The sequence below is a fragment of the Chinchilla lanigera genome, unplaced genomic scaffold (assembly GCF_000276665.1).
Source record: "Chinchilla lanigera isolate Chin_1 unplaced genomic scaffold, ChiLan1.0 scaffold00081, whole genome shotgun sequence".
NCBI lineage: Eukaryota > Metazoa > Chordata > Mammalia > Rodentia > Chinchillidae > Chinchilla > Chinchilla lanigera.
The window spans coordinates 784925-797557 of NW_004955482.1; the positions used below are offsets into that span (position 1 = coordinate 784925).

General features: G+C 64.2%; 1 protein-coding gene across 1 annotated transcript; it reads right to left on the bottom strand.

Moving 5' to 3' along the window:
* Nucleotides 1-3996: 3996 nt before the first annotated feature.
* On the bottom strand, nucleotides 3997-12377 carry Mmp17 (matrix metallopeptidase 17 (membrane-inserted); the record flags this gene model as incomplete). The annotated part of the gene is given in 9 exon segments (XM_013503685.1): nucleotides 3997-5288; nucleotides 5805-6062; nucleotides 8816-8968; nucleotides 9040-9122; nucleotides 9554-9653; nucleotides 10611-10787; nucleotides 11495-11778; nucleotides 12021-12150; nucleotides 12245-12377. Coding segments are annotated over 9 exon segments (1506 nt in total). The 3' UTR covers nucleotides 3997-5007.
* Nucleotides 12378-12633: the final 256 nt, after the last annotated feature.

The window sequence follows — 12633 nt, forward strand, 5'->3', positions numbered from 1 at the left end:
CTGAGGTGCAGCCCGGGCAGGAGCCACAGTGCGTGACCTTCCAAGGGCCAGGCTAGAGTTTGGACTCTGTGCCACCCCAAACAGGGCGCAGCCCCCGCAGAGGACAGGCACCACTGCAGGAGGAGAGACCGTGCTCCACCCGCAGCACTGCAAAACCAGAACATAAAACAAAGTAAAATATACCTCAGTTTGGCCGGGGTTAGTGGCGCATGCCCACTGTCCCAGCACTCCGGGAGGCTGAGGCAGAAGGGTTGTAAGTTCAAGCCCAGCCTGGGAAAATTGGCTTGACTCTGTCTCAGAACTTAAAAGGGGCTGGGGACAGAGCTGAGAGCAAAGGCCCTGGTTCCATTCCCAGAGCTGAAAACAGCAAAAACCCAGGGCGGGTACCAGGCTGTTTGTGGTGGGGAGTGCAGTGCGCTGGGCTGGGCTGGAGCCCTGCCCTACACAGGGAGGAGCCCTGCCTTGTACAAGGAGCCCCGCATGGACCCCTCACTGTTCACCCCTACCTCCGTTTGGGCTCAAACCCAGAACCCTTCCCAGGCAGGTGCCAAGCCCAGCCTGCAGCCCAGCTCTGCCGTTCTGCTTCCCCGGCCCCTGCCTATCTTTGGACCCTGGCTGCTCCCCTAGGGCATCTAGATGGAGCCCTGGCTGTTCTAGAGCCAGACATAAAAGCTGGGGTGGAGCTGCACTCTTGGAACACTTCCTTCCACTCAAGAGGCTGAGGCAGGAGGATTTCGAGTTCAAGGCCAGCCTATCCCCCCAGAAAAGAACTTTAAACTGTTGTCACCTTGTCCTCGGGATGGCTGATGCCACACAGTGAAACACAGTGGGTGTCAGGTTGCTCCCTTTTGAGGGCTGAATTTCCTTCCTCAGACAGACCCACCTGTGGGTGGACGCGGGGGCCTGGGGGCTCCTGCTGGGGGGCAGTGTATGTGATCCGGGTTCAGGCCGCTTCCCGCCCTTCAGGTGTGGGCCCAGAGGGGACCACCAGGTCCCAGGTAAGGTAAGGTTTAGGTTGATTTTATTAAAATGTGTGTGGTGGGTGGGGGATATAGCTCAGTGGCACAGCAGCTGCCTGCCAAGTGCAAGGTCCTGAGTTCAATTCCTGGTACCAAAAAACAAAAACAAATAAAACTGTGTGTAGTACGTGCTTATATTCCTTGTGGGAGACAAGATATGTAGCCCAGGCTGGCTGGGGACTCACAGTGATCCTCCTGCCTCAGGCTTCCATGTGATAAGGTTATAGGCATGCGCCACCACTCTGCTCAACTCTGAAAGAATCTGGTAAACTGGTCACAAACTCACATCCACAAGTGTTCATAGCAGGATTAATACTCAAAAGGCATGCATAGTGGTGCATGTCTGCAACCCCAGGACTTGGGAGGCTGAGACAGGAGGATCACTAAGTTCAAGGCCTGTCTGGACTACATAGTGAGACCGTGTCTCAAAAAAAGAAAAAAGAGGGCGGGGATTTAGCTCAGGGGCACAGCGCCTGCTCGGCAAGCCCAAGGTCATGAGTTCAATTCCCGGTACTGGAAAAAAAAAAAAAAATTTTTTTTACCCTTGTGTGCTGGGATTACAGACGTGCACCACCACTCCTGGCTTTTTCGAGTCAAAAGTGGGGAACAGCTCAGGTATTTACTGAGGAACAGATAAAGAACACATAGGCTGAGGGCATCTGCATGGTAGAATATAACACAGCGCTGAAGAGTGACCAGACTGAGTGTGGAGGCACCGAGGGTGTCCCTGGGTGGAATGGGCTGCAGACACAGGAGGACAGGTGTGGTGTCATCCTCTGGAGCTGTTCAATCATGGGGCAGGTGGCAGGAAGGTGTGTGACAGGGACAGAAAGGAGGAGGTGGCCAGTGGCTAGTTTCCTGCTGGGGTGCTGAGCATCTTGGAACCAGAGCTAATGTCACACAGGTCATAGGCTCCATGGTCACTGGTCATAAGGATGACCTCTATTTCACCCCTGCTAAAACCCTGAAAGATCTGAGTGCACATGAAGCGGGGGCAGGGGTGTTATGCCTCAGGAACTGATTCCCCCGTTCCTGGGGGTTGAATCAGGGACTTCACACTGAGTCGCATCCCCACATTTTACAATGTTTCATTCTGAGACAGAAAAGACCAAACAAACAAAACAACAAGAGGGCGTGTGGTGGCACACACCTGTAATCCCAGCATTTAGGAGGCTGAGGCAGGAGGATCTTTGTAAGTTCGAGACCAGCCTGCGCTACAAAGTGAGTTCAAGGCCAGTCTGAACTGCATAGCGAGACCCTGTCTCAAAAAGACCAAAAAAACCCCTCAAAACCATTCTGAGACAGGGTTTCCCTCAGTTGCCTAGGCTGGGTGTAAACTTGTAATCCTCCTGCCTCAGCCTCCTAGAGTACCAGGCCTTGCTTCTCAGAAACCCTTCTGTGCCAAGCTGAGGGGCCCTGGGGACACTTGTGCCCTAAGGGTCCAGGCTGACCCAAGAGACTCTTGGTGACCTGCTGTGGCATAACCAGGGTCCATGGGCCGAGTCCCCACCCAGAATCCAGGGCAATGGCCAGGTGGGCAGAGTCCAGGCAGGGGCCGAGAGTGTCCTGGCTGATGCAACCTGGCCTGAGCTGGCCTGCAGGGCACTGCCTCACGGCCTCCAGGTCCCTGGAGTCCGGGACCTCGGCCACAGTGAGCGGTACCAAAGCGCCACCTCCAGGCGGGCAGCCCAAGTGCAGGGTGATATGCCGGGTCAGCATGTCATGCGCAGGGCGTCCAGGGCTCTGTCTGTAGCAGAGGTGGGCGCCGTGGGCTGGGTCTGTCTCAGCCCATTTGTCTGAGACAGAGCCTTCCTGGGTAGCTCGGCCTGGCCTTGAACTATGTAATCCTGGGTGGCATGCAACTCACCATCATCCTCCTGCCTCAGCCTCCCGAATGCTGGGATGCAGGTGTGTGCCCACTGCCCGGCTCTGCACGAGCAGGCTGCCCAGGGGTCTGAGGGACCTTGGAAACTCTGACAACCCAAGTCCCCTCTGCCCTAAGCCCCTGAGCGGCTCCTCTCGGCCCTCGGAGAAAACCTGAAGTCTTCCAGTGGTGCAGCCCAGACAGGAGCCACTGGCCCGCAGCCTCAACAGCCCCGCCTGGGAGCCAAGGGCAGGGACGGGGACCGGGATGGGGGCAGGGACAGAGGTGTGAGGCAGAGGCGAAGAGAGGCTGGGGACAGCGGCCACACGGCGGCGGCTGCTGCGCCCAGACCAGGCCGCCCTGCACGTGGGGGGCGGCAGCTGTGGCTGGCACCTGGAGGGTCTCCTGGTCCTGCTGGACCGTGCCGTCAGGGACCTGTGCACGAGGGACGGACGCCTCCCCTTGCCCTGGCTGCAGTGGGCCAGTGGGGCAGTGTCTTCCCCTTGCCCTGGCCTGACCAGCGCGTGACGCCATGCCTGGGATCCCCGTGACAAGGAGCGGAGTGGATGGGCCCCGCCCCACGGGCCTTCCAGCCCCGCATGGGGGACGCGTCCTTTCCCCCAGGCTGGGTCACCAGCGTGTGCCTGGCCAGCCCACTGGGGGGAGCCCCTAACTCCTGCAGGCCCAGTGCCCGATCCCGTGGTGACGCCTGGTGCCCGTCATCCCAGCGCAGCAGAGCCCAAGGAGACCAGGGGCTGCCAGCCCACGACCTTCACGGGTGCCAAGGTCACGGGGTGGGGGACGTGGCAGACCACGCGTCACCCAGTGGCCGTCCCAGGGGCACGTGATTGGGAGGGGAGGCGCCCGGCCGCCGCCCTCCATTTCCCGTGGGCTTGGAGGACGTGCTGGGGGCAGAGGCAGGAGCCTGGTGTGTGTCCATCGTGGCCGGGCAAGGAGTCTGGGCACTGCATGCTCTGCTAGACGTCGCAAGAGGAAACTGCGCATTGCAGCATCGTATCACCAGACAGGGACCGCCAAGGCCCAGCCCCCGGCCGCCTCGGGGCGAGGTGAGGCTCCACAGCCTCAGGCATGACACCCTGGCCACAGGGGCATCCGGCTGGTAGAAAACTTTATTAGGGTTTGGGCCTGCAAGCCACAGAGCTCCTCTGGCCACGTGACAAAGCAGCGCCGGGCCCTGTTCCCGCGCGGAGGGCACCTGCCCAGCAGCTCTGGACGTGGCAGGGACCGCGTGTGGGCAGAGGGCGGGGAGGTGCTGTCCCGATGGGGTCTCACACGGGCCGAGGGGGGCTGCAGCCCTGCCTGCCAGAGCAGGCGTGGGGCTCCAGCGGGTGTAGACACATTTCTCCCCGGAAGAGCGGGTGCATGTGGACCCGCGTCACGCATGGAACTGCCCCCGCCCACCCACGCAGGGCCTCCGGTGGCCACCCTCCCATCGGCCCACCCAAGGCCACCTGCTGAGGACTCATCTCTCGGTGCTCTGGACGGTGCCAGTCACTTGCAGCCTGGCTTCTTGCCCGGGCTCTGCAGAGCCTGGAGCCAGCGTGGGCCCTGCTCCCCTAGGCCCAGCGCGGGCAGGGAGTGCCTCCCGGGGTCAGCCCTATCCCGTCCCAGACTTGAGGCTCTGCTCGCTTGGGCCCTCGCCTTCCTCTGACCCTGCTCCTGCTCCAGGGCTTGGAAACCCCTCTGTGGCCAGGGAGGGGGCGCCGTCCCCACCGGGGGCGGGTGGCCCAGCAGGGGTTCTCACAGGAAGCCGGGGCCCTGCCATGGAGGGAGGGTCCCCCACGGGATGGGCGCTGAGGACTCGCAGGCTCCACGGCTGCAGTGGGTCTTAAGCTTGCGGGGCTGTTAGCAGCCACCCCGGCAGGGATGCGTGCGTGCCCTCTGCCTGCAGTGGGTGGGAATTGCATTCCCTGCCCGGCTCAGCTGGTCCACCTCGCCGTGACCCCAGGATGGGGACCCCAGGGGCCACGAGGGGTTGGCGCTGAGGCGCAGCGAAGCCAGGCAGTGCCAGGGTCGAGTGCACCCAGGGAGAAAGGGCACGGGGCACACAAGGCCGGTCTGGCATCCTGGAGGCAGCCACTGGCTGTGTCCCTCACACAGGTTTCAGGGGGCCCGGGCCAGGGCACCCAGCGCACTGGGCAGCAGTGGCGGCAGCAGCAGGGGTAGCGTGCGCCCGGCAGCCGAGCAGGAGCACACGGCCAGGCCATCCTGGGCCCCGCTGCGGCCCTGAGGGCCCACCGGCGGCCTGTCTGCACCTGCGCCAGCCTGCGGCTCCCCACACACCAGCCAGTCCCGCGCTGTGGGCTGTGGGTATCCAGGCGCCACCTCCAGCTCCCCATCCAGCACCTTCCAGTACTCGTGGCCGCGGAAGAAGTAGGAGGCCCCTGCGGGAGAGGGGTGGTGAGCCACGGGTGCCGAGGGGACAGCCCTGGACAGCTGCGGGGACCCCAAGACAACCTGGACGGCATGGGCTGGGGCCAGTGTGGTCACAGACTGACTCAGGCTGGGCCTGCCTGGGGAAGCCGGTTGCAGGGTAGGGTCACTATGTAACCCAGGCTGGCCTTGAACTCCTAATGATCCTCCTGCCTCAGCCTCCTGAGTGCAGGGGTTATAGGTGTGCGCCACCATGCCAGGCTCTACTGGGTTTTTATCAGGGACCTGCCCCGGGCCCAGTGTGGTGGCACTGGAGATGACACTTCCTGGGCTGGTGGAGCTGACTATAGGGGGAGTTTCTGGTTTGGGGGCCCAGGAGGGCTCTGAGCAGGGCTGGGAGGCAGGGCGGCATCTGTGGAAATCCTTCCTGAAAGTCTCAGGGCTGAGAAGCCCAGGGGAGCAAGTGGTCCTGGGGCTCGGGAACCGCAGCCTGCAGCGTGGCGGCGCCCACATGGCCTGGCGCTCACCGTCCGACCAGCGCATGGCGTCATCCAGCCGGCTGGGAACCCCCCTCCACAGGGGGCCCTGGGCGGGGTAGCCGGGGTCCATGCGCCGCGTGTGGTCGTCGTAGCGCCAGTACAGCTGGTCCTTGAAGAAGTAAGTGCGGTCATTGTGGGCCCAGGTGAAGGCTGCGTCCACGCCGCCTGGAGGGAGGCTGAAGTCGGAGATGGGCCGCGGGTACCCCTCCTCCACGCTGTTGTCCTTGAACACCCAGTATCTGTCTCCTGCGGAAGGAGAGGGCGAGGGGCGCTGAGGCTCGGCCATCCACCTCCCCAGACTTCCCGCTCTCAGGCTGTGCCAGTGCTCGTGTCACAGTGCTGAGTCCTCCTGGATGGGTACTGAGTGCCTGCTGTGTGCCCGCCATGGGCACAGGGATAGAACCCAGTCCATCGCCTAGGACCCTGGTTCTGCTCTGGATGCTGCTCATGGGGCTCGGGGGGACCCGGGGACAGCGACGGCAGGGGCCCCGCTGCCCGCGTGCTGGACAAAACCTTGGGCGTCTCTGGAAGAGACGTCCTGTTACCTGCACCCCAGAGGCTGTTTGAGGCTGGCCTGGGCTGCACAGTGAGACCGTCTCACAAAACCAGGAAACACGCCAAACCCAGCAAGAGGTCCCAGCAGCCAGCGAGTGTGGGGCAAGTCCCTAGCGCCTTGGTCAGCGGGAAGCAGTGAACCCCACCGAGCCCAGGGCTGGAGCCAGGACGCTAATGGTGGTGCCGCAGGAAGTGGGCAGGGGCAGGGCCCTGCACGGCACGCAGAGCTCTGCAGAGCCTGGAGCCAGTGTGTGGGAGGGTGAGGGGACGGAGGAGGGCATGTCCTGACCCCACACGGGGCGACTGTGGAGCATGCATCTGCGTGACCCCCGCACGGGTCCACCCCCTCCAGCCCATCAGAAAGAAAGCAGGGGAGGATCGGGGGAGTTCAGGTCAAAGGGCTGAGCTTCCATGGGAGGAGAAAAGAGCTCCATGCGTGGGTGGCAGGGCCAGCTGCATGGCACCAGATGTGCCCAACTGCCCTGAACTACACACTTCAAGTGGTTAAAATGACCAGGCGCAATGCTGCACGCCTGTCTTTCCAGCTACTCAGGAGGCTGAGGCGAGAGGATCACCTGTTGGAGGCCAGCCTGGCACGTTAGGAGACCTCGTCTCACGTTAAATAGGGGCTGTGGTGCGACTCACGGCAGAGCGCGTGCTGGCTGGGTGAAGCCTGGGCTCCATCCCCGCGGCTGCAGGACAGCAACCCTAACAAAAAGGTTCACATGCGAAACCTCCTTCCTGACCACACCCGAGAACGGAAAGGGCCTGGGGGACAGCTCAGGGCAGGCACTCGCCTGGCATGGCCCTGGGTTCGGTCCCCAGCACAGCAAATAAGTAAATGAATAAAAAAGATAAAAAGTTCAACAGCTCCATGCCAGAGGTTGCGGCCGCGGGTCCCTGAAAAGGGAGGAGATGGGGGGTGGAGCGGACGGTGCCCCGAGGTCCTCAGCAAAGGACACCGAGTGAGCAGACGCTGCCGGGCACAGCGGTGGGCAGGGCGCTCACAGGCCCGGCCTCCCCCAGGAACCCTGGCCACCGGAGAGCCTGCGCTCACGCCGGCATGGGCAGAGAGGACCCCGGCCACCCCCGCTTGCTCCAGGAGACAACAGAGGCCACGGGATCCCCGTGGCCCGGGGGGGTGGCTCCGCGGGGTCTGCACAGGATGTGGGTGCCTGTCACCACGTGTGGCCTAGGGAGTCCCCTCTGGTCTGGGAGCAGTGAGCCACGAGGTCTGCGGGCCTCGCCAGGGCGTGGCGTGTGTAAGCGGGTGCGTGTGGCCTGGGCCTGCGCCACCTGCGCTTCTTCACTGCAATTCTTTCTTCTCCAAACCATCTGTTCTGCAAGAGCAGGGACTGAGCCCTGGGAGTCTGCACCGAGCTGCACTCCAGCGCTTATTTCATTTTTGAGACAGGGTCTCGCTAAGTTGCTCAGGGTGGGATCAAACTTGTGATCCTCCGGCCTCAGCCTGCCAGAATGCTGGGATTACAGGAGTACCTTACCACACCTGGCTCCAAAATAGTTTTGACCAGAGCCTCTTTTTTTGTTTGTATTTTTTTGAGACAGGGTCTCACTATGTAGTCCAGGCTGGCCTTGAACTCTCTTAAGTTGCCCAGGTTGGCCTGGAACTCCTGGTGACTCTCCTGCCTCAGCCTCTGGAGTACTAGGATTGTAGGTATGCACCATGCCCAGCAAGGAGGTTCTGTGAGGGACATGAGGCAGTCCTCAGATATAGCAGGTGAGACAAGGCAAGGGGCAGGGCAGTGCCCAGGAAAAAGCAGAAAATCAGGACAGCCAGGGCCCGCGGGGTTGGGCATGCTTGCAGGAACCACAGCGGCTGCTCTGGGCAGGCGATCTGTGTGGCATGGAAAGGGCATGGTACTTCCTGCTCCTCAGAGGGATCGGCACTGATGTAAAGCCCGCAGGGCAGGCAGCAAGGAGGCCCGGAGACAACAGCAATGCCCCACCTCCGCAGCGATAGAGGGGATGGGGTCTCCAGTGTCCTTACTCAGGATTGGGTGGGAGACACGGACGCCCACGTCACCCACCTGGTGCCCACGCTGCCCCAGCCCCCGCCCCAGCAGCGAGTCGAATGTCTTGGTTCTTGCCCGAGCGGGCCAGGTGGCTGGCCCTTGCCCACCTCCCACCTCTGCATTTCCACCCTGGACGTAGAATTGGATACGGATAAAGCTGGGCGAGAACCTGGTGACCAGGCCATGCGGCTGCCCTCAAGTGGGGACCGAGGCAGAGGCCGCATGCCCACCCCAGCTGTGCTGCCCGCCGTGCCCTGCGGGAGGCACAGATGTGCGCCTTCCGCCCCTCGGCCCCGCCTGGCCTGCTCGGGCCAGGTGTGCAGTGGTTGCTCAGTACACGTCTGGACTGGGCTCCTGGCTGCCGCTGTGGCCACTGCAGTGAGGCCGGGGAGGGACGTGGTGCCCACCCACCTCGGAAGAAGACGATCTTGTGGTCGCTGGTGCGCTCGTACACGGCGTCCACGCCGTCCAGGTGCCGTGGCAGCCCCCGCCAGAAGCGATGCATTTGCGCCGGCTGCAGGGACACCAAGTGCCTGTCTCGCGTCAGCCGCCAGAAGTACCTGCCTGGGGACAGAGAGGGGCCGGGCAGCGCGGGGCCAGTGGCCGGGCTGCCCCTCCCCTCCACTGCTGCTGACCTTTGAAAAAGAAGGCCTCGCCGCGGATCTGGGCCACTGCATCGAAGTGGGAGCTGCACCTGTGCGGCACGTCCTTCTGGGGCCTGCAGGGCACAGGGCGTGGGTGGCGGGCACCCGGCTTGGAGACAGATGTGGAGGAGGCACTGGGCAGGGCAGGGCAGGGCAGGGCAGGGCCCGAGAGCCCCAGCATGGGTTTCTTGGAGGAAGGCACGTGGCTGCACCAGGCTCTGCCCCTGGGCTGCTGGCGGCACAGGCAGGGAACCCAGTGCCAGGGCCAGACCTGCTGGCCAGGCGGGCTTAAGGGTGGGCGCTTCCCCAGCATGTGGGTCCTGGGTTCCGCCCGCACCAAATTCAGAAGAAAAGTCAGGGACAACGCAACGCCCACCGGCAGGGACCAAAAGAGCCGGCCCAGGCCAGCAAGTGAGGGCGAGGTCTGGGGAAGCCAGCTTCCTGGGCTGGGCCTCCCTCCCCGGGGACAGGCAGGCTTGGACATTGTGACAGGGCTGCAGCTTACGCGGTGCTGGACCGATTGTCAGGGGGCTCTGGCAGCGGGGGAGGCTCCTCGGGCTCGGGGGCGTCCGGCTGTGCTGTGGGGGACACGGACTCCCGCACTCCTGGGGAGACAGGAGGAGGCGCTGACCCAGCCCTGCACATCCTGGGCGCATGGGGCACTGTGTACCCGCCCAGCCTCAGAACTGAGCAAGCACCTCGGGGACCTGAGTGTAGGGCGGGCCCCAGACAGACAGGGTGCCCAGCCCCAGCCACCACCATGCCCGCCCTGCCTGGGAGAAGCCGGGGTGCCAGGAGCGGGTGGTGCAGATGGGCTCCATGCTTGCCACCCACGGCACAGGGCAGCGCCAGGCACGGGTGTGGAGCAGGGATGCAGGGGTCAGCAGCCCCTGGTGTGGAGGATCCTGGAACACACACGGGCCACGCTGCATGACTGCCTACCCCACAGCGGGCTCTGGGGCTGCGGAGGGTGTGGTGGGCACCACCACGGCGGGGGTGCCCAGGCCCTGGCTGGACAGGAGGCGCTCGCAAAGCGGGGGACCCGCCTCTGTGCCCAGGTGGACCTGACCATCAAGGCAGGGCGTGAACGTCAGGGGGACGCAGAGGAACCTGGGGGACAGACGGGGGTGCCGGGGTGGGCACCCAGCACAGCCAAGGACAGGGCATGCGGGGCTGTCAGCCTTAAGTCCTGGGTGTCACAGCGGAGGGGCCCTGGCTGGGCATTGCTGGAAACTTGGGTTTCGTCCTTGAGACAAGGCGCTGCTATGGAGCTTAGGCTGGCCTCGGGCGATTCTCCTGCCTCAGCCTCCTGAGTGCTGGGATTACAGGTATGTGCCAACATTCCCGGCAGGACTCTTGGCTTTGTACCTGCCTAAGGGGCTGTCCTGCCTCTGACCCTTGAGGGCCATCCCTCATGAGGTCCCGGTGCCTCCACTATCCTGCGGCACATGGGCCCAGCAGCCCAGGCTCGGGCTGGACTCTCAGGCCCGCGCTTGCCTTGGACTGGTCAGTATCAAGGCCTGCGGGGCGTCCCCGGGCCGAGGGCAGGTGGGGACGCTCACCATACAGCTGCCAGGCGCGCACCCTGTCCTCGTAGGGGAGTCCGTAGCGCAGCGGGTCGCCCACGGGGCCCTGGTAGTAGGGCTGCATGATGGAGCCGGTGGCTGCCACGTGGCCCAGCCCGATGGCGTGGCCGAACTCATGGACGGCCACTGCAAACAGGTCCACGCCGTGTGCATCTGGGGACAGGGACACGTGAGCCGCGGGGCCGTGCCCCTTGCCGCCAGCGTGCCGGGTCTCACCCTGGGCCCCCGCAGCTGTGTGGCTCTTGGCAGCTTCCCTGGTCCTGCTGCAGCGGGGACCATCTTTCTGTGTTTTCGGTTTGGTTCTGAGTCCTGCGACTGAAGCCAGGGGTTTCGCACCGAGCTGCGTCCCCAGCCTTCCTTAAGATCTAGTCTCGCTAAGTTGCTTTGCCTTTTTTTTTTGGGGTTTTTTCTCTGGTACTGGGAACTGAACTCACGACCTTGTGCTCGCCAGGCAGGTGCTTTGCCGCTGAGCTAAATCCCCAGCCCCATAGTCTCGCTAAGTTGCAAAGTTGCCCATGCTGTGCTCAAACTCGTGATCCCCCTGCCTCAGCCTCCCAGTGTGCTGAGATGACAGGTGTGCACCACAACGGGCTGCCTTTTCCTCGCAAGGCCACCAGGTGGCGCTTCAGGCTTTGCAGCCACCTGAGCCCCGCTCAGACTCCAGGTGTGGACTCAAATGAGTGTCATGGCCCTGAGTTGTGGGTGTCTAGCTCGGCTCCCTGTGGCACCCCGGGGCGCTCAGCTCCTCAGCCAGCCCTGCCCAGCGATGGCAGACCTAGGTCCCAGCCCCGGCTGCTGCTGGGCCTCACAGGCCCGCGGGGCGCCCCTCCGAGGGGCCACAGGCCCGCTCCCCCACACACCCGAGGAGCGGAAGGTCCAGGCCTCGTCGTCGTCAAAGTGGGCGTCCCCCGCGGCGCGGTGGTCGCCGGGGAAGAAGGCGTGGGCCACGGTGCCGCCAGGGCCGTCGAAGGGGTAGCGGTCGTTGTGGTCGGCCCGGGAGAAGTCGATCTGGATGTCGGCCGCGCTGCCCGCCACCTCATGGAAGTCAAGCGGCGCGATGTCGCTCCACACCTTGAGCGCGTAGTACATGAGAGCCCGCACCGTGTCCCGGCCCAGCGGCGAGTCCCGCGGGAACGTGCGCACCCTGGGGAGGGCCGGGCTCAGCCGGGCACACGGCCTGGGCGGGCGCCTGGGGCCCCAGCAGCCCAAGGCCTCTGCTTGCAGCCCGCGCAGGGCAGGAGGGACCGGCCGGCGTCTGTGAGTCTCCCCTGCAGCTGTGCAGGTGCCCCGTGCAGAGACAGCAGACGGAGGGGCCCCGCCGGAGCCGCCTGCCTGCACCCCAACCCTGGACCCCAGCCCGACGGCCTCGCGGCAGCAACCACCCACCTCCAGGACAGGTTCCGCTTGCTCCACTTGGTCGGGGCCGGGGCCTGGCGCCTGCTGCGTGTCGGGGCTGCCGGGAGCAGGTCCGGCAGGGAGCAGCGCGGGGTCCGCATGAGGGCCAGGGTCGCGGCGTCTGCAGGGGAGCAGCGGGCAGGTGGCTCGGCTCAGGCCTGGGTGAGGCTCATGCTCTTGGCCCTGACCCACTGGGGTGGGGGCACAGGACTGACCTAAGACTCCGGTGGCCTCCAGGCCCCCAAACTGCTGCATGGCGGAGATGGCCTTGGACAGTTCCTCCTGCGTCTGCAACTGTCCGCTCTCCGGGTCTGCTGGGGGCAGGTAGCCGAATCTGCTCAGCCACTCCTAGGGCAGAGAGCAGAGTGAGGGGCCCGGAGCGTCCCCTGGGGGAGGAGCCCACACCCTGGCCCAGCCCCAGCGGGCCCCTTCCTGAAGCCCTGTGTAGGCTTTTAATCTACCTGGAGCCTGTTGGGTAGGGGTGGGCTGCTGCAGCGCACGGCCTGTACTACTCAGAGAGGCACTGCCCCACCTCACTCCTGGGGCAGCGAAATGCCCAGGGCACTTTTAAGACAGTGAAGCTGCCTGGATGTGGTGGTGCAGC